Source organism: Perca fluviatilis, chromosome 11 (genome assembly GCF_010015445.1).
Source record: "Perca fluviatilis chromosome 11, GENO_Pfluv_1.0, whole genome shotgun sequence".
NCBI classification, from domain to species: Eukaryota; Metazoa; Chordata; class Actinopteri; order Perciformes; family Percidae; genus Perca; species Perca fluviatilis.
In genome coordinates this window covers 7,433,175-7,454,009 of record NC_053122.1, presented here as the reverse complement: position 1 = coordinate 7,454,009, position 20,835 = coordinate 7,433,175, and the positions used below count along the sequence as shown (strand labels likewise).

The 20,835-nt window shown below is 41.1% G+C and overlaps 1 protein-coding gene across 1 annotated transcript in view; it reads right to left on the bottom strand.

Annotated features, from left to right (window-relative positions):
• LOC120568979 (cadherin-12-like) overlaps nucleotides 1–20,835 on the bottom strand; it is a 77,711-nt gene that overhangs the window by 12,192 nt on the left and 44,684 nt on the right. Inside the window, exons 8-12 of the mRNA XM_039816756.1 lie at nucleotides 14,867–15,120; nucleotides 13,951–14,087; nucleotides 9,929–10,050; nucleotides 8,356–8,470; nucleotides 6,907–7,158 (exon numbers count right to left, since the gene is read on the bottom strand). Of these exons, the coding sequence (XP_039672690.1) occupies nucleotides 6,907–7,158; nucleotides 8,356–8,470; nucleotides 9,929–10,050; nucleotides 13,951–14,087; nucleotides 14,867–15,120 (880 nt within the window). The remainder of the gene's footprint in view (nucleotides 1–6,906; nucleotides 7,159–8,355; nucleotides 8,471–9,928; nucleotides 10,051–13,950; nucleotides 14,088–14,866; nucleotides 15,121–20,835) is intronic.

Genomic DNA, 20,835 nt, shown 5'->3' with positions numbered 1-20,835 from the left:
CCTTACTATTTTCTTATATTTTGTTGACTTAATGAATCAAGAAAATCAAGAAATATTGAGTCTGGTCTTGATGGCCTTTTATGTCTGGATTTTTTTAATGTTTTTTTCTTCTGGCCTGGTTCTCCCCGATCCACCCACTTGTGTTTTTGCCCTGAAGGTAAAAAGCTTGATATAACAAAAAGATAGTAATACTTCAGTTATTAACACCATGCCAGCATTTCTTCTACCCTGCCTTCAAGACCCTTCTTCCTCTACAGCAAAGTGCAACATTGCTATCCTGATATACAGTAAATATAAGGAAATTCTCATATGCGTGAGAAAAGACAAAAGATAAAGAAAAGAGGTGGAGAGGGGAGAAAGAAAGAATGAAAAAAAGGTGGATGTTATGTATTAGCAGCTATTAGCCCATCCTCCCATCTTCTTCTTTATGTCTTCTTTTAGCTATCCTCTCTCTCTACAGAGGACACCAATAAAGAAGGCAAAATGTCCTCGGGAAGCTGTGATTATTCTCTGATGCTTACATTCAGTCCACACACACACACACACACACACACACACACACACACACACACACACACACACACACACACACACACACACACACACACAGTGAGAGCAGGATAAAGAACTGCTTTCACACTGCTTTCATTTCATGTTCTGCTTCATCTGTGTAAGACACACTTTTACAAGAAGCATGCACACACAAATTCAGACACCCAACGAGAGCTGTGTACATGTAGCCTTTTGTTTTCACTGTGGTTAAACAGGTAGTTATGTAACTACACTTCTCTGTAACAGAGGCAGCAATTAAATTATATGATAGGAGGGAAAAAGAAGGAAATGAAAGATCCACCTCTCCGAGTGTACTTCAACACCTTCCTGTGATAATTAGAGGCTGGTGATGGGTTATTGGTGCCCTCTAGTGTTACATCGCATGCATTAATTGACTGGCCAAATGACTCCCCTCATCATCAGCTGCAAGCCAGAAACGTTTCAAGTTAAATCAGAAACTACAGAAATAATGTAAGGATCATCACACTTAAAAGTATAATCTGGATAAAAGAAATGTGTAATGTTAAGGTGCAGTTAGTCATCCCAAAATTCCCTCATAAAAAAAATCACTGTAAACCCTATTAACAGTGCACTAATGCAATAATGAGTTGGGAACACTTCAGGGTAAGTTACAGTAAACTAGACACTGCACACAATATTTGCTATATATTTTAGTGTGTTATATCGTTTCTGTATCGTTTTTTTGTATATAATAGATGTATAAAGGCATTAATGGGGGGGCTGGGTGACGTCACTGGCCAGAAAATGTCAAGTTTAATTACTTAAAACCCTTAACAGCACAAATGATAATTTTTACGGCACAAACGTAGCACAAACGAATAGCAGTGTTTTTAATAATTTTTGGATGACATGGGGGGCCAGCTTCACGCAGGTCTGCTGTTGGCTTCTGCCTCTGGTTCCCCCCCGGTTCTGGTTGATCGTTGTTTAGGTACATTAAACCATGTTGAAGGTGCAGTAGGTAAGACTTATAAAACTAACTTTCTGTCATATTTGCTGAAACTGACCCTATGTTTGAGTAGAACTACATTAGGCAGGTAATTATAAAAAAGTGGGAGTGATGGCTGGTGTCAGAAGCCTTTGCAGCGCAAACAGTAGCCGTGTAACAAAGAAAGCCTGATAACATAAAAACTGAAGTAGCACAAATACTTCTTTTAACGGACAAATCAGCACAAACGATTGAGACCATTTTGGGGAGATTTGGACATTAATGGGGGGCTGGGTGACGTCACTGGCCAGAAAATGTAAAGTTTAATTACTTAAAACCCTTAACAGCACAAACGATAATTTTTACGGCACAAACTGGCAAAAACGTAGCACAAACTAATTGCAGTGTTTTTGATCATTTTTGGATTACATGGGGGGCCAGCTTCACGCAGGTCAACAGCAGGGAGGAAAGTGAGGATTAAGCAGCACAAGAGTGGAAAAAACAGCTCTGTGTTTGACAATGACAAAGATATGGTACTGGAAACAACTCTTGCTGGGCTTGTAAAAGAGAAGTGCACGACAATCGTGAACAACTTGGGGCTTGAAAAAGCTGGGGCCTATATGAAAAAGGTGAAACATATTCTGAAGCAACCAGGTTGACTGGAGATAGCAGCAGTATGGGTAGACCTGAGAAGGTAAAAGAAGGAAGAGAGAATGAAGTTGCAAGGGTTGGGAGAAAGACTACTTCATGTGAGCACTGACAGGTGGAAGGTTTAGATAGAGGCGTGTTAGGGTCCTGACAGGAATAAAACATCAGAGCTGGAGGAGGAAGCCAATAAGATTAGGCCAAAACAGAAAGGTACAACATTCATCCACTTTGTCAGAAGCAAGAGTGTGGCTGGTACCAACGATAGCGGCTTGCTGGGAGCAGCAAGAGACTTGGGGGCTCAGAGCTGACCTCACAGGACACCTCATTTTACCCCAGGGGGATTACCGTTACATCTCTCAAGCCAGATTTATTAATCTGGTCTAAAAGCACAAGGAATGCCATGTTGGAGATGACGGCCCCGTGGGCAGAGAGGATAGAGGAAGCATTTGAGTTAAATACCAGACACTGGTGAAGGGACATATTGATAATGAATGAAATGTTAAGTGTGGAAGTTGTTTGCAAAGAGGTTTTCTGTGCACTTTCCTGAGAGTGTAGTGAGAACTGGCAAAACGGGTATAGCTTACGTTTTTCTCCTTTTGAGGTGCTTTTTCTCTGACCTTGTTTTGGGGAAATACAGACATATTCAATAGAAAGTCCTGTGCCCTTTATATAACCGTAATCATGTATCATTATGTAAAACCAAAGCCGGTCTACGGAAAGCCTTTCCACTCCCTACTCAGCCCCATTGTACCGAATTTGGTTGCAGTTCCCCCAGAGATCCATCGGGGGTGATCGCAGGCGAGTGCAAAATGAATGGGACTCTATGGAGCTAGACGGCTAAATTTGTCTCTTTCGCCTGATTGTCGTTGAGAAATCTCAGATTTGATTGTAGTTTTTGCAAATTCAACCTGGATTAAAAAAGAAATTGAATGAATGAGTACTTATGTCCTTGTCGTTGTTGCCCATAACACGCTAGCATTCTGCCAATGAATGCTGATTGGTCAGTGAAGGACTGATTACGATCGGAGATCCCACTTGACGGCATCCGAAGCAGAACCAGTCAGAGTGAATATTTCGGCGTGGTCTTTAAAACATGAGCAAACCAAACCTGTTTCTAGCACGTGTATTGACAGGGAGAGCCTAACCTGTCAGCTGAGAAAAAAGGAAGTGACTCAGAGATTGCTGTAAAGCAGTATCTCTGGCCGTATGTGTATGACGTCATTGACATTTTAAAAGGCTTTTTGGAACAGTGTGCAATTTCTTAGCCTCCCCTTTCAAATGCAACATTTAAATTACTAGACAAAAAAAAATATCCTGAGAAAAGTGGATTTTGAGCATAGACAGTATATAAGAATGGACCAACAGATACCGTTGCTCTGGACGGAGACCAGTGAAGGATATTAGAAGCACTTTTCCGGTGAGCGTTACTGCGCAGCCTCCAACTGAGAGAGAAAAAGTAAATGTGACATGAGCAACCTGTCTGAAAGTTGGTCTTCTGGTAGCTGTGCCAAGAGAAATCTCTATCATTCCTAATCTTACAGAGACGGAGAGTGTAGGTATATGTAAGGAGTTAACATGGGCACAGGCTAATTATTGATAACTAAAATGCTAGTTAACATTCGTAATTAAACCTAAACAGCTAATGTAAGTCGAAACTGCCTGCGAGCTTCTCCTGTACTATACGGTAATTCATCTACTATGTGACACAATCGTTAGCTTATTTTTACAAAAGCGTCTGCTACGGAGCCATAACGTGAGGTACAAGGTAATGGAGCCTTTCATACATTGTCGTCTTTCTTTCGAAATAAACAACGGACAAATAGTCTTTAAACGCTTCAGATGTAAAGTTATTCGCTGTCAAAGTGACGTCAAAATGAATGGCAGTCAATGGGATGCTAACGGGAGGTGATACCTTTGTAGCATCAAAATGGCGCCATAGGAGGTTTGAGTTCTGAAGCGAAGCTTACCCCCTTGATTTTGAGGGGTATAGCTCCATAGAGTCCCATTCATTCTACACTCGCCTGTGAGCGCCCCCTATATGGATCAAGAGTGGAACTGCAACCAGTTCAGAAGCCGGAAGTAACGAGAGAGTGGAACTTCTTCCCTTATTAGAAATACTTTGTTAAAACATTCACACGAACAGCGTAGCGTTCTGCCAACCAAGCTAGCGAGCTACCACTAGAAGCTGGTATCTTAGGGGAAAGTTTGCCCATTTTCTGTTCTGCCATACATGCAGATGAATAGCGCCAGTAGCCGGAGGTCTGCGCTTACCCGCTGGTAAATCTCCACTGGATGACTCGCTTCAGAAGGGTTAATAATCAGCAACTTTCCCTCTTTAGCATTTAGCTTAGCGCAGCGCCATTGCAACCACGAACAACACCCTCATTAACAAAAACAACATCCTCCATAGCTCTGCCCTCTCTTCAAAAATCATCAAGTCTGATTTAAAAAAAAAAAAAGAAAAAAGATGGCGACGGCCAAATTGCCAAACACAAGGCTTCTAAACAGCAGTCTACAAACCAATGGGTGACATCACTGATGCTACGTCCATTATTTGTACAGTTTACACGCAGTGCTTAGTTTTAGGTGCGTGGCAGTCAGCAGTCAGCAAAAACAACCAAAATATTTGTCACAGTGAATAAAGGGTGAAAAAAAAATCATTTTATTATTGTGACTTATTTAAAAATATTTTTTATTAATTTTTTTTTTTAGCAATGATTCACGTAAATACTTTCTGTTTATACGTTACCACCGACGGCGACTACATTATATTTGTTTCCAGCAAAACAGATATAAAAAAGCAGAAAATAGGTGTTAAATAAATTTGACTGACGTGATGTGCATTCTTCTTGGAAAACAATTAGTTTTTAGAAATGTCTCATGATATATTGTCTCTAGAAGTGTATTATCCAACTTTAGTTTTTGTTAAAGGACAAGTAAATGTTAATACTCAATGTCGCAATAAAAATCGCACCCAAAATTGGCACCCATGGATCATGAAAGGATTGAATCAGGACTAAAAGCGTATTGTCCCAGCCCTACAGTGAATAGACCTAACAGGAATGCTAATACATCTTAACACCATGTGAGACTGAATCTGGGGCAGCCTTAAATGGTCAAATGGATGATATAATGTGCTGGTTTTAGTCCTATGAACAGTGTTTTGGTGTTTCATCTTCAGTGTTGAGAGTAACGTGTTACAAAAGTAACGCAATTACAGCAATGTATTCTTTTTTGCTGTAACGCAGTAATTTAACACATTACTAATACAATTTCGGTAATATTATACACATTCTCAATCTCAGTAACGCGAGTTCCAACGCATTTTAACCTGACATTTAGTGGTGTTTTGTTTTTTTAAGAATTCACAAACACCGCGAAACATTTCAGGACAGAAAATAAGTGTCATTTCCTGGTGCTGGATTCGATGGTTGAGATGACTGCAGAGCCGGATACATTTGCAAGATGGACATTATTTTCAGGAGTTTTTTACGCTGCGTTGAAGCGAGGTGCTGTCCCGTCACTGTTTCCGTGGTCAGAGCCAGAACCAGAGACGGTACGGACAACACCTGAGTCCCAACAGGAAACGGAATGTCAGCGTGTCCGAGCAAGTGACAGATATAAACACTTCAGGAATTAACCTTTAGGCTTGCTACACTTGAAGCTATAGTGCATAGTTTCTGTCGCTCTGAGCTTGAGGATTTAATAAAATAAAAAGTGACACAACTAAAATAGCCCTGAAGAAAGCAGGCAAAAATGGTACCAAAAACCGTTGAGGAACCAAAAGACCAGGCATCCAAAAATAAACTGGCACACCGAGACAAATTGGGGTAGACTTACACACACAATGATCTGACAACAGACAAAGACAACGCAGAGACTAAATACACAAGGTAACGAGGGTGAAACAAGAGACAGGTGACACGAGGGCTCAGGAACAGGTGAAACACATCAGGGCGGGGCAGACAATCAGAAAGGTGGGATAACACAAGGCAGGAAGTAAAACAATACATGACATGGGAGAAAATAGACTACAAAATAAAACAGGAAACTGAAGCATAAAACATACACGGATGAAAACAGGATAAAACGTAACAGAGAACACAAGAGACAGTAAACAACAAGGAAATGGGGAATAAATTAACACAATAAAACAGGAAAAACTATAACTGAAAATCGCAACCATGACAGCAATGGCTTGAATGTAACTGACATTCATTAATATCAGAAAGTTACGCACTAAAGCTTGAAATATTAGCATTAGATTTTATCAGCAGTGGAAAGTAACTATGCCGTACTTCAATACAATTGTAAGAGCCTACTTTTAATTGAGTATTTTCATTTTCTCCTACTTTATACTTCAACTCCACCAGTCAATGAGGCCTAATGTATGTTTTACTTTACTATTTATTTTATAGCTTTAGTTACTTTGCAGATTCAGATTAATAATTCAAAATATTTTGAATAAATTATGATATATTAAAGTGGATAAAGATGAGACTATTGATCCCGTTGTGAATTTTACAAGCTACTGTACCTGCCAAGTCATACTTCTGCTTTTATTTTAGTAAAAGTAACTAAAAAATAACACAAAAGTAGTGTAAAGCATTACAATTTAGAGACAGTAATATTGTAATATAACTAATTACCCTAAAATGACAGTAATCTATAATGTATTACATTTTGGAAGTAACTTGCCCATTCTCATGTTCTTTATATCGTTATGTCGTAGTTATGTGACTTTATTAGGATTAGCTTACCAATCAGCAGAGCTACACATAGCAGAATAGCCATCAGAGCTCCAGTGCTGAGGCCCACGGGCAGGAAGATGGCCTCGGCCGAGCAGGTCAGCAGCGAGCCTCCGGCCTCGCAGGAACACACTCGGACGGTGAGGGTGGCTGTGCTGCTCTGGGCAGGGTAACCACTGTCTTCAACCACGACAGGAAGAACATAGACGTCCTGCAGCCGCCGCTGGAAGCCTGTGCGTCGAGTCACAATGCCAGCGGTGTTGTCTGGAAACCAACAGAGGGTGGCGTTACAACACTGACAATGCCAGATAGTAATTTATTTTCACTGTCACACCAACCTCTGAGAAATCTCAATCAACCCTTGAAAGAGTATACCAACAAAAAATTGCCCAAAAATAACATGGATGCATGGATGTATTCCATACAACGATCTTCGCAAGTAAAATAAATAATTACTTTCATTGAATTTGGGGTGTTTTATTCAATTTATAGCATTAAAAAACAAGTTTCAATGGTTTCAAAACAGTCTCCTGACTAAACTTTGACAGATACCAGTCTGTGATCTTAACTATAATGCAAAACAATTCATAATTTCTTCAAAATTCTAGTCCTACCCCCTTGTTCTACTTTTCTACTTTAGACAATTTAATTATATACTTATGTATATATGTATACATACGCATACATGCTTGGCTAAAGTATTGGCCTTTCCACTTTTAACATTACTTTCAATGTACAACAAATTAAAGCAGTGGTTTCCAAACTGGGGGGCCCGGAGTTATAACAGGAGGGGCAGGGCGAGGCTAAATATATCAGTTAGGTAAGTAGCGGTTCAGGCAGAGTTTGGCTCCCTTTTAAATGTATCACTTCATGGAAAAACCGAAACTATACCCAACCCTATCTGTTACATAAAAGAGCTTCGTTCATGGCAGCCATCGTGTGGCACACTTTTTGTTCTCCAACACACAGGAGGCTGTATGATGCCAAGAACATGGTGTTTAAAAAGATGATTCTGTCTTCCAAACTACACTGTGTGTGTGTGTATGTGTGTGTGTGTGTGTCAGAAAAGATCAATTTTCCCCCCACTGGACCGAGATGTAGCCTGACAAGGTAGAGAGGCGCCATGTTCCTGTCTCTCACACACACACACATACACATACACACACGCTCCAGTTCCCCTTGGTGGCTGAAGGCCAGTGTGTCAGACTCTATCAGACGTGATGCTGCTGTATACGTACAAACATACAAAAATATAACAATGCTTGTTGGTGAGGTGTTGTAGCTGAAAACAGGGAAATGTCAGATGAGGATTTGTAAAAGCTGACTATCCCAGAGCAACATTCAGAGGCAAGAGAGAACGACACATTCAGTGATGGTGGGAATGGGTAGAGGACAAAATGAACAGAAATAAGGGAGTTTGTGACCATCTTGTTCTTTCCTTATAATCCCCCTCTTACTTACTTCCAAAATCTCGAACAGTGAAGTTTCTGTTGTGAAGCTCTCTGGGGGACTTGAAGAAGAACCTCTGGCCGACAGGAGGAAGGTCCTTGTCCACAGCGCTGACCGTCTGGATCACCTGCTCAGGGAGCGAACACACTCGGCTTAGCACGCTGAATCAGAAAGCCCACACAGAACTTGTGAATTAAATATTGCAGGTTCAAGTCTCACAAAATATCACTTCTCCCCTCCCTCAAATCCAATGGAGCATGTTGTTACGTTTTATTAGGCGTTATTTAATCAAAACTGTCCAGTGCACCCCCCCAAAATAAAAAATAAAAAATAAAACCTATTATAATTCCATTTGCACAATAGCTTGATGCAGAAAAGGCACACATTGATGCGGAAACATTCACCAGAATACAGGAAATTAAGAGTTTGCTTGGCTGGAAAGGCCACTATGTGGGGATAGTGCGCTGAGAGTGGGAGAACAACAGTACACATGCCCAAAGCTTTCGGCATATGGCACAAATTTGATGCGAAGAGGAGCTGGTCTGTTGGCCCAGTGCAATGTGATTGGCTATTTGCCAAGCAGTAAAAATCTAAACCCGTAGTAGAGGAAATGATCAGGAAAACTGAGAAGTTTACATGATTTCTTGTTAGATGGCCTGAATTCATATAGCGCTTCTATCCAAAGAACTTTACAATTACACATTCACACAAACTTACACACCAACGGCAGAAAGCAAGGAACTGAACTGGCCTAACCATTGGGATCTACCAGCACGCTACTATCATTGTCAGACCGTTAACTTGTTTCCAGTCGGACTTTTTATAAATATAGAGTAATAATTATAACCTCTGTTCATATTAAGCTCAGTTCTCTCGCTTTGGTGCACAGAGTAGATATTTACATTTTCAGACCCCACGGGGATTTCACATGTTTTTGAACAGATCAGGCTGATGTGAATAACTACTGCTTTTACACCTTTTTAATTTTGGAGTTGAAACTCTGTGGAGCTGCACATGTGGTTTGTCAATGCTAACTCTCATTTCACTCAATGAAAATAACGATGTAGAAAGACAAATATTGAATGGCAATACAATGAATAGCTTAATATGCTCAAAATTTCAATATTGCTCAAAAGTGGAGAGCTCAAACCCCCCCCCCCTCCCCAAATGTTGAACCCAAAGTTACACCCTTGCAGTTTTTTGTATCTCATTAAGGATATAGCACTGTGGAGAAAGGTCTGGCAATGCAAGACTAAAGATATTTAAACACTTTGAATTGATCATAGGAGAGTGTTGACTATAACATGAGGCAACTCTGATATCAAAATAATACATCTTTGTAGCCACTTAATACCAATAATAAACCAATAATAATATTGTCGTAATATAGTGTCTATATCGTTCTGTAGCACTTTGTGCTACATTTGCTTGTATGAAAAGTCTCTTGATTGATTGGTTGGTTGGTTGGTTGATTGATTGATTGATTGATTGATTGATTGATTGATTGATTGATTGATTGGTTAGTGTTCCTCCTTTCCTAACATAAAATCAGCAGATCGTTTCAAGCAAATCAAGTTAAGTTTACCTGTCCCACTCTGGAGTTTTCACAGACAAAGGTATCTGAAGGAACCGCCAGCTCAGGAGGGAACTCGTTTACATCCAGGACGGTGACTTTCACGGACACTTTGGCAGACAGCAGAGGGTTGTCTGTAAGGGGGAAACATGGAGTCATATATGACAATACACTCAGTGACACAGCAACACGCCTCAGCAGAAATGACGGCTACAGTGTGTACCCAAGGAAACCAAGGCATCTCAGTATCATATCAGTCATACTAAAACATTCAAAGCAAATTATGTATTGAGCTTAGAAACAGAGCTAATCTGCTTCATCCTCAAGTGAGTGTGTGTGTGTGTGTGTGTGTGTGTGTGTGTGTGTGTGTGTGTGTGTGTGTGTGTGTGTGTGTGTGTGTGTGTGTGTGTGTGTGTGTGTGTGTGTCAATAATAATGGATAAAGCTTCCGGGTATCTTAAATCCACAGGCTCCAAAAAGAAGTCTGTTTCTACAGAAGTCTATGAGAAGATGAGTCTACTTCTCATTTGATTTATTACCTCAGTCAACATTTTCATAATGAGTCTATGGTCTCAATCGCTAGTTTCAAGTCTTTTTCAATACAGCATGATGTTCATTTAGTAAATTATGGCCCCATTTATATCAAAATAGACGATAAAGCAGGCGATGCTTTGGGGACGTGGCTACACGCTGACCTCTCAATCATGACCGAGGCTTAGCGATGCTAACCGTGACACTGTGTACATTAAAACAGACATGAACTTGTTTTTGAGTGTTGTCCGTCTTTTCATCTTAAATCATCTTAAGCTAGCTAGCTACCACTAGCGTTAGCTGGTAACTTAACGGATTTGCACCCTGCCAAACATTTGTACCTGCCTCAGTGTGTTTCACGCCTCTTAATCTTTGGGAATACAACCCATATTCAGCATCTGACACATAACTCTTCTTAAATTTAACTAAATTGAATTAAATTGAATCACTCTTGCATCCACTAAATCCAGAGAAGCAGTTAATCTGTGCTGCAATGAAAATAATACAAGCTTCTAAGAAGACCTGAAAGTCCGAACCAAGTCCTGTTTTTGTACATTGTATAGCCTAGACCTACTCTATCTGTAAAGTGTCTTGAGATAACTCTTCTTATGATTTGATGCTATAAATAAAATTGAATTGAATTGAATGAAGGAATAAATGAACCATGGGCACACTGAATGCTTCAGCTGTATGTTTTGTGCACGTCATGTTGACTGAATAACCTCGACTGACTGCATGTTGTGGCCTGGTTTTCTCTCCATGTGCTGCTTCTCTGTCACTTGTGTGACGTTTTCTTTCACATCACCACATCAAATGCTCCTATATTACACACGACATTTAGAATGCATGGAGTTGATCACCACCGAGCGCATTCATTCTTGGGAACTCTGTCTTTCAAACAAGATAGTAACATTCTAGACTGGTTTTAGCAACTTGGGGGAATTTTTGATTCTCTGATTAAAAGACATACTATACATAAGAGTGGGTCTCTGGAATGAAACTATAATGTTGTTAATACATTTTCTGAAAATATAATGAAATGCTTTGACAAAAACCTCTTTACTCAAGGTCCACTTATTAGCTTTCCTGGACCTTCCAAAAGCAAGTCATGGTGTACAAGAGAGTATTACATTTTCAATGGAATTCCATTGCTAGGCAACAGCCTGCACCTTTGTTAACTTATTGTCATATAATGTCATTCATATACACTGCAACAGGAAATCAATTTTGGGCCATTTCGAAGGTTTATGTCTACAACAAGTCTTACATAATTGAAGAAATACATTTAATTTTCCTAAGGTTTTTTTTCGACATTGAGACCCACCTGAGCAAAAATTAAATCAGTAGCTTACTGGACACAATCTAAGACTTTATTTAGTACTGGTTCCAGTTGTATCCAAATGATGTTTCGAAAGCATTCATCACATTATCTTACATGCCATCTTATGCTGCGGCTGTGTTCTGGCCCGTTGATGTTATTTGAAACATCGGTTCTGTCCACTAGATGGAGCCAGATACTAATCAGATGTTTACATGATCCAGCTGTGTTCAAACACCTGTCAGTTACCCTTCTCCAATTACTCCGGCTCATCTTACCATTAAACTCACACAATCTCTTGAGTCAGAGGATTTAAAATGATCTATGATCTAATGACAAAGCCTGGCAGATTTGTGACTTGCCGGCCCTTTGCCTCCTCAAGGAGCTTCCAGGAGGAAATCATATGGTGCGCACAGTCAGGATGAGTTAAGCTGCTTGCCCAAATTTACTAAATTTAGTTTCCACTACAGACACTACAGCTGCACTCCAACCGAACGTGCAGAGGACTGGGGGAGAGAGAGCAAACTGCAACTAAAGTTAGATCATAGGAGATTCAACGGAGGAGCACCTTCTCTAAGAGGCTCTGACGGCTTCGATGTCGCACGGACCGCTACAACAAAATTCCTGCCACATTCCATAAAACTGTACAACATCTCAGCTGCGTGTGAGATAATTCTCTCTCGTCTTCGGATTGCTGCTGGTATTTATTGATTAAAGGTCAGTGGCTGATAGAATAGTTTAATACTTGTGCTTGGCTGGAAAGGCCACTATGTGGGGATAGTGCGCTGAGTGTGCGAGAACAACAGTACACATTCCCAAAGCTTTAGGCATATGGCACAAATTTGATGCGAAGAGGAGCTGGTCTGTTGGCCCAGTGCAATGTGATTGGCTATTTGCCAAGCAGTAAAAATCTAAACCCGTAGTAGAGGAAATGATCAGGTAAACTGTGAAGTTTACATGATTTCTTGTTAGATGGCCTGAATTCATATAGCGCTTCTATCCAAAGAACTTTACAATTACACATTCACACAAACTTACACACCAACGGCAGAAAGCAAGGAACTGAACTGGCCTAACCATTGGGATCTACCAGCACGCTACTATCATTGTCAGACCGTTAACTTGTTTCCAGTCGGACTTTTTATAAATATAGAGTAATAATTATAACCTCCTTTCATATCAAGCTCAGTTCTCTCGCTTTGGTGCACAGAGTAGATATTTACATTTTCAGACCCCACGGGGATTTCACGTGTTTTTTAACAGATCAGGCTGATGTGAATAACTACTGCTTTTACACCTTCTAATTTTGGAGTTGAAACTCTGTGGAGCTGCACATGTGGTTTGTCAATGCTAACTCTCATTTCACTCAATGAAAATAACTATGTGGAAAGACAAATATTGAATGGCAATACAATGAATAAAAATTAAAAAATCACAATGTGATATCACAAACACATTTGGCCCTATTTTAACAATCTAAGCATACGGCGTGAAGCGCCTGGCCCAGGTGCGTTAAGGGCGTGTATGAATCCACTTTTTCTAGTTTAACGGCGGAAAAAAGGGTCCGTGCGCCAGGCGCATGGTTCAAGAGGGTTGTACTCATTAATCACAGGTGTTTTTTGGGCGTAACATGCAATAAACCAATCACAGTGTTATCTCCCATTCCCTTTAAAAGCCAGGCGCGTTTGTACCTTGGCACATTACTATTATGACGGCAGATTTGCTCGTGTGTGCGTGAAAGCGTGCAAGCAGATCATATCATATACTACTACTATACACGTTGTAATATATTTATTTTTAATCATCTGCATGTTTTGGGCTGCTGCGCGTCCCTGTGTATAACAGGCATAGTGTGTGTGCGCTTTGCATGAGCCTAGGCACATTTTACTAATTCACTGTTAATATATAACACAATAATAACAATGAAATGCTGCTTTAGACCAGGTTTTTGTTGGTCAATGGTGCGATCACTTTCCGATGCCTCAAGATAGCGATACTCCAAGAATGCACCTGAACACACCTCCCTATAAGACCAGCACGCACAGATAGGGGCAGACATGGGGGTGGACGGCCTTAAACTAGCAAAGACACTTGCGTCGGGCTTTGCGCTGGTGCAAGATAGGGCCTATTGTTTTCTCTTGATGATCAGCTCTGGGCTCTACGCAGATGCAGGGTGTAATACTTACTGACTTTGGTTGCCACTACAGTGATATTGTGCTGAACAGCTGTCTCTCTGTCCAGGTATTCATTAGTGGAAATGGTTCCTTCAACAGTGTCAATGTCAAAACAGCTGTCAGACTCTGGTTGCCATTCCAAGGAATACCTGCAGCGACAAGAGCAGTCCACATGAGAGGGAAACCAGTTACAGTGATGGGTCGGGTGCTCTGTCATCAAAGGGCTCAGATTTGAGAAATGCTTTGCACTCCCACAGTGGGGAGCAGTGAAGAAAACTTTAGCCACAAGAGAACTCATTAAAAAACAGCAAAGTGCTAGTTTTGCTCTTTTAAAGCACCAAATTAGCAAATCACTTTGGTGTTTTGCAGTTCATTTTGGGACTCCCATAACTATGACCCACACAAGAAGAGCTGTATTGTTTTTAAACCAAGGCTTGCATAACATTGTTAAAGCTTCAATGCACCAATGGTGTACAATAATGTTTCTGCCAACATTAGTTTTTTTTCCAAGGTTTTTGTCTTTTCTTTCAGAGGTTTTTTTTCTACAATTTTTTCAGTGTTTTTGTCGTTTTTCTCAATACATGCAGACATATCCCGGGACCTATCCCGGGATAGTTGGAGATCTCAACACCCCATATGTTGAACCCAAAGTTACGCCCTTACCCCAAACCCACCTGACTATCAGTTAAAACGGACCAAACTGCTCAGGTGTGAACGCAACCTTAGTCTGAACTTGGGAAGTGCTGGTGCAGCTGGCTCCAGGACTGGAAATTAAATAATACAAAAATGCTAATACTAATACTAAATCTAAATCATACATCTCACTGAAACAATGTTCACATCCCCTCCTAGGTAGCTAGACAGCGGCTATATGCGGTACAGGGTGCTGTTAATATTGTTCCCATTGACTAATGCATTATTGTGTTACCTGACAGCACTGCTGCTGGCATCCAGGTCCTGAGCCGTCACGGAGCCGATGATGGTTCCTGGGGGCGTGTCCTCGTACACGTCCATGGTGTAGGACGCCTTGGTGAAGACAGGAGGCTCATCTGTGTCCAGGACATTTACCTTGACTGTCGCTGAGTCCTTGAAGGGCCCCAGGTGGAGGAAACGGCGGTCAAGGTGTGCGTTGGACGCCTCCACCTTGAAGGTGTAGGACTTCTTGGTCTCATAGTCAAGAGTCTGCAGAAACACAAGAAGAAAGTAAGAAAGTTTGAAACCCAACCAAAAAGAAAACTCTTGTGGTCAGTGACCAACAGCGAAGAATACACACTGCACAATCACACACAGAGTTCAATATTTTACATGCTGCATTTCAAACATGATGCCAGGATAGCCTAGTCTTATTGTTACATAGCAACCATGCATCTTGATAAATTAATTCCTCACAGTAGAGACTTCAAAGGGCAGCGTATTTGGTTATTGATGTCCAATCAAGTCTGAAGAATGCACCACTGATTGATTTGGACACAGAGGAGGTGGATTTCCATTTCCTTTGCATGCTTATGTGTCTGTGAACGCACAGGAGAAAGCTGCAGGAGACTTTGAACTACTTTGATATGGAAATGTAGCCGCAAACTGTACCGAGACGCAGTCACATACATATCAAACTCAGTTTGTCTCACGACGCTGAATCCAATTCACATTCCTGAGATCTGACTGTCGCTCTGTATACAGTATATCAGAAATAAGACCGCGTGGATGTTTTGGCTTCCCTGAAGCTTCTACCTTCCATTGTATCACGAGGAATACAAACCGGAAAGGTTTGGAAAGCTGAGCGAAAAGGAATCATTACCCGCATAATCTCCAGCCCACACAAGAACACACGTATGGCTCGGCCTTTCATCCACTTCCGAGTCACCGTGTGGGAAAGACACATATTGTCGTTTCCCACAAACAGCCCTCTGTCAAGCAGCTTATTGAGAGATAATGTAATGCCTGTGCATTCAAGCCTACACATAGGCTTACACAATAATTTTTATTTTTTTTAGGTTTTTGAATAACTTGAGGGAGTGATTTAAAGTGACTATATGTAACTTTTTAGTGTTTCTGATACTCTAGTATACTATTCATTTTTCATATAATAATCTTAAATGACCCGTAACAGCAAATGAGACTAACAGTGAGAAGAACCCTATTTTTACGGAGTTTTTATTATTGCCGTTGCTCGGGTCCGATTTTTCCCACGAAGTGACAAAATGATTTACGGCAGGTAGACGTAACGCATTCAAAGCGGCCGCTAGAATCAACACAAACTGAAAGTTACATATAGCCACTTTAAATGCATTTTTTTTTTTTTTAAAGTTTTGGCGAGAGTCCATTATTGTTTTTTTGTGATCAAATGTATTTTTATTCAACACACAGACAAACAGTATGTTACAGGTAAATATAAGCATGTACACCGCCCCACCCCCCCCCCCCCCAAAAAAATATAAATAAATTAAATAAAAAAAAAAATACGTTAAAGAATAAAATGCTAATGATTATACACTAAAAACAAAATGTACAACCAACAATATCAACCCACCCTGCCAGGATCGCCGTAAGTCCGCAGTGCGCGGCGCTTTTAATGTCTCGCCATTATAAGCCACATATCTACATTCACCTGTCTAGCACCATTGATGCGGGCTGTTGAAAGTTCCACATAAACTATGTCTAGAAGGGTCAGAAGCCATTGCTTAATGGTCAAAGTTTGTGGGGCTTCCGCGCACCGCCCCTTTTTTTTTTGCCCTTTTTTTGACCGTGAACCCGGCAAGGACTATCCTTTCCTGACATTTAGAAATCTGGAGTGAAGAAGTGTCATTCAGCAGCCACTCTATTGTTCGCGGATACCGTCCCAGAGACGAATGTCGGCACTTCTGAGGCAACATTTTGCCAGAACCGTACAACGGGGACCCTCCCAAAACACATAAATGTGAAATGTGCCCATGGTCTTCGGTGAACACAGTGTGCGTGAAGCGTCACCAATCATTTTCATCAGGCGCGCTCCCGAAATAGTTCTATAGTTATGGTCAAAATGATGTGGCTCTGCTGGTGGTCGGGATTTTCTAGAAGCCAATATGACATTATTCCATACACTCGTCCAGAAATCTAACTCTAGACCTGGGAATCCCCTCCTCCATACTCTGTCTATTAGGTAGTTGTTGTGTAGAGGCTTCCCTTATATACTGATATAGGGTGGATACCATGCCCCATGAATCACTTTAGCAATGAACACCGGGGACTTCAAGTGGATGCAGGCAAGGGATGCGGTACTTGCGTCGCCTACAAAGAGCTGCTCTAAGCTGGAGGTAAAAAAAGAAGGACGTGCCTGGTAGGTCAAAAACGTCCCCTAAAAGGTGAATGCCCCCCTTTTCCCATTGGGGGAAGGGTGATTGGCCTACCCCTCATCAACAAACCATTATTATTAAAAATGGGTGAATGAGTCCATTATTTTTTTTAAAGGTTTTTATATCATTCTTGCTTTCATGTGATGAGGTCACATTTCATTTCATTGTCTTTTTTGAAATGCCCTTTATGTTTTATTCATTTCATTGCAAATATTTATCTTTATATGCTTATGTTGTCTTTGCACTACTTTGTTTTGTGTCCTCTTGTTTTTTTAATTCACTCAATTTTTTTCTTGCTAATATTTGGCCCCACTATTTTCTTAACTCTCTATTTGCCTTGGGTACCTTGATTTTGCTGCTTCCGTCCAAAGCATGGCAAAGGAATACTTGCAAAAAAGTTGTTAAAATATGCTTTTCAGAACCTTAAGAAATGGACGCGTCCGACACAAACACACACTATACTCGATAATAAAGCCCCATAAGTAGGTCTATCTTTCAACTCAGGACAACGCCACTTCTCACAAATACAGATAGGATTGGAGATGAAGAGTTTAACTGACACGTAGCCGCGATCAGCGTCGTGGGAAATTAAGGATCTATGCTTCCGACAGGGCACTGGTGGAACTCTCTGCACTCTTGGTGGATGTCGTCGATGCACTTGCATCATTAGCTTTTGCTTTTTTAATAACAAATCTGTCCATTTTAGTCTCACTCGGATTACCTAATGCACCTGCACGCACTGTATAGTGGGCAGATGGAGGGGGGGTCACTAAAGAGGCCTTTTCATCCCAGAGACACTGTGATTGGTGAATGAGATATGGAGCAGGGCACTGACAGCGACATAACCAATCACACTATGACAGACGCTCCACTTAGCACCAACTGCAATGTTTCATTTTAAATCAATGTAGCCTAGTGGCAGTCTGGCACACGTGGGTGCTCAGTATTTTCCATGTGTTATGGATGTGTATGTTTCTGTTTTCCCGTTTTATTTTGTAGTCTGTTTTTCTGTCTTGTCTTGTTTTACTTCCTGCCTTGTGTTTCCCGCCTTTGTGATCGTCTGCCCCACCCTGATGTGTTTCACCGGTTCCTGAGCCCTCGTGTCACCTGTTCCTTGTTTCATCTTGTTACCTCTTGTATTTAGTATCTGTGTTGTCTTTGTCTGTATCTCAAAGCTTGTCTGCTGAAGGAAGCATGAAGTGCTCTGAAATGTCCTGGCAGACGGCTGCCATGACTCTGGACTTAATAAAGCACAGTGGACCATCACCAGCAGATGACATGGCTCCCCAAATCAACACAGACTGTGGAAACTTCACACTGGACTTCAAGCATCTTGCACTGTGTGCTTCTCTATTCTTCCTCCAGACTCTGGGACCTTGGTTTCCAAATGAGATGCAAAATTTGCTCTCATCAGAAAAGAGGACTTTGGACCACTGAGCAACAGACCAGTTCTTTGTTTTCTTTAGCCCAAGTAAGCCGCTTCTGACGTTGTTTGTTGTTCAGGAGCGGCTTGACAAGCCCATGTCCAGGATCCGTCTGTGTGTGGTGGCTCTTGATGCAGTAACTCCCGCCTCAGGCCATTCCTTGTGGAGCTCCCCCACACTTTTGAATGGCCTTTTCCTGACAATCCTCTCCAGGCTGCGGTCATCCCTGCTGCTTGTGCACATTTTTCTTCCAACTTTCTATTAATGTGCTTTGATACAGCACTTTGAGAACATCCAACTTCTTTTGCAATTACCTTTTTGAGGCTTTCCCTCCTTGTGGAGGGTGTCAATGATGGTTTTCTGCACAACTGTCAGGTCAGCAGTCTTCCTCATGATTGCGAATTCTACTGAACCAGACTTAGAGACCATTTAAAGGCTCAGGAACCTTTTGCAGGTGTTTTAGATTAATTAGCTGATTGGAGTGTGACAAGTTGAGCCTACACTATTGAACGTTTTCACAATATTAAAATTTTCTGAGATTTTGAATTTGGGGTTTTCATAAGCTGTAAGCCATAATCATCAAAAAATAGGCTACAGGCTTGAAATATCTCGCTTTGCATGTAATGAGTCTATATATTAGTTTTTAAGTTGAATTACTGAAATAAATGAACTTTTGCACGATATTCTAATTATCAGAGTTTCACCTGTATTTTAATAAGATTAAAATGTAGACTTGTGTTCAGAAGTTTGGCATTCTGAGCACATAAAGCCAGCAGCGACATGCAGTGCAAGTTACAGGCCCTTCACCTGTCTCTCTTTAATAATCTTTCATTTTGTTCATTGTGTTTATCCCTCTGAACTCATTACAGTATGCAAATCCTCTTAGACTGGAGACGTCTACAGGAAGACAAACAGAAAGGACACTGTCTAACCCTGTCTGAACTGCTGCCTTATACACACACACACACACACACGCCAAGGACTGTACCTGTAACTAGTGCTTTTTATTTATTGATTTATTTTTAAAGTTGTACTTACACAAGCATCACTTCTGGCATGGCTTTTATTTATTAATATAGTTATATTTTAACTACATATAGTTAAATGGCTGTGCTACAGAGGAAAGTGTCTCCTGCCTGTCCTGAACTTGTCTGGTGTAGACCAGAGAGTTAAAACCTCTCCCGGATCAATAGAATTCACTCTGCGTTTGACTCGGCTGACACGTGGACTTGTAGGGTTAAGTGAGGGGAAGGGAAATTGAAGAGAGGGCTGATTGGCAGTGAGGGAGCCAGGGAGGATTAACTGATTGGCATCTTGCCCCAGACAGCAAAGAGGAACAGGAGCCTGGAGAGAGGAGACTAGTTGTAGTGTTGTGAGTGTCTGATAGAGCGGCAATATGCTACTACGCTATACAACTGTTGACATGTCACATGGACCATTTTGACAGGGACAGTGCACAGCTCCTTAGCAGTACCAGAGTTAGCTATAAGCTCATTTCCACCCGTAGTAAAGAGAGAGTAAGAGTAAGAGAGTAAGGCTTCATGGAGGATTAATTAAGTCAAAGAGGCTTTAAAGGTATAATTTGCAGTGCTTTCCTCAAAAACAATGTAAAGACTAATGCAAAAGTAATCCATCTCAATTATCACTAATGACCCACAGGAAGTGTGTGGTGGTGTCTGTATCTGCAGAGACCCTGCCCTCTGCCCTGGGTGTTCTCTTTTCTTCTTACTTTGCTGTGGACGTTTCTGGGCGTGGTCAAAGAGCCTTTGGGCCCCACGTGGGTGTGTATCCCCCAGCCAATAACAGCGCGCAGGGTTTTGCAGCCCATTGTCATTTGCCAACTGCCATTTTGCCCCTCACTGTCTCGTATTGACACATCATTAGCTGTTGTGGCAAGGAAAGCGGTCCGAGAAGAAAAGTGCAAAGCTAGACATTTAAAATAAAGCTCACCCTAGCATTGCATTTTTATAAAAGGGATACTTCACCGATTTAGCATTAAGATTTATATCAGTAGAAACCCGGTAGTATTTTCGAATGTATAGTATTTCCCTCCCTCATGTCCCCCTGAGACTACATTTCTCTATATTGTGAGTCTGGAAAAAAGCCATTTCATTTAGCGTCATCGGAGGCATTTTTGCCCAGAG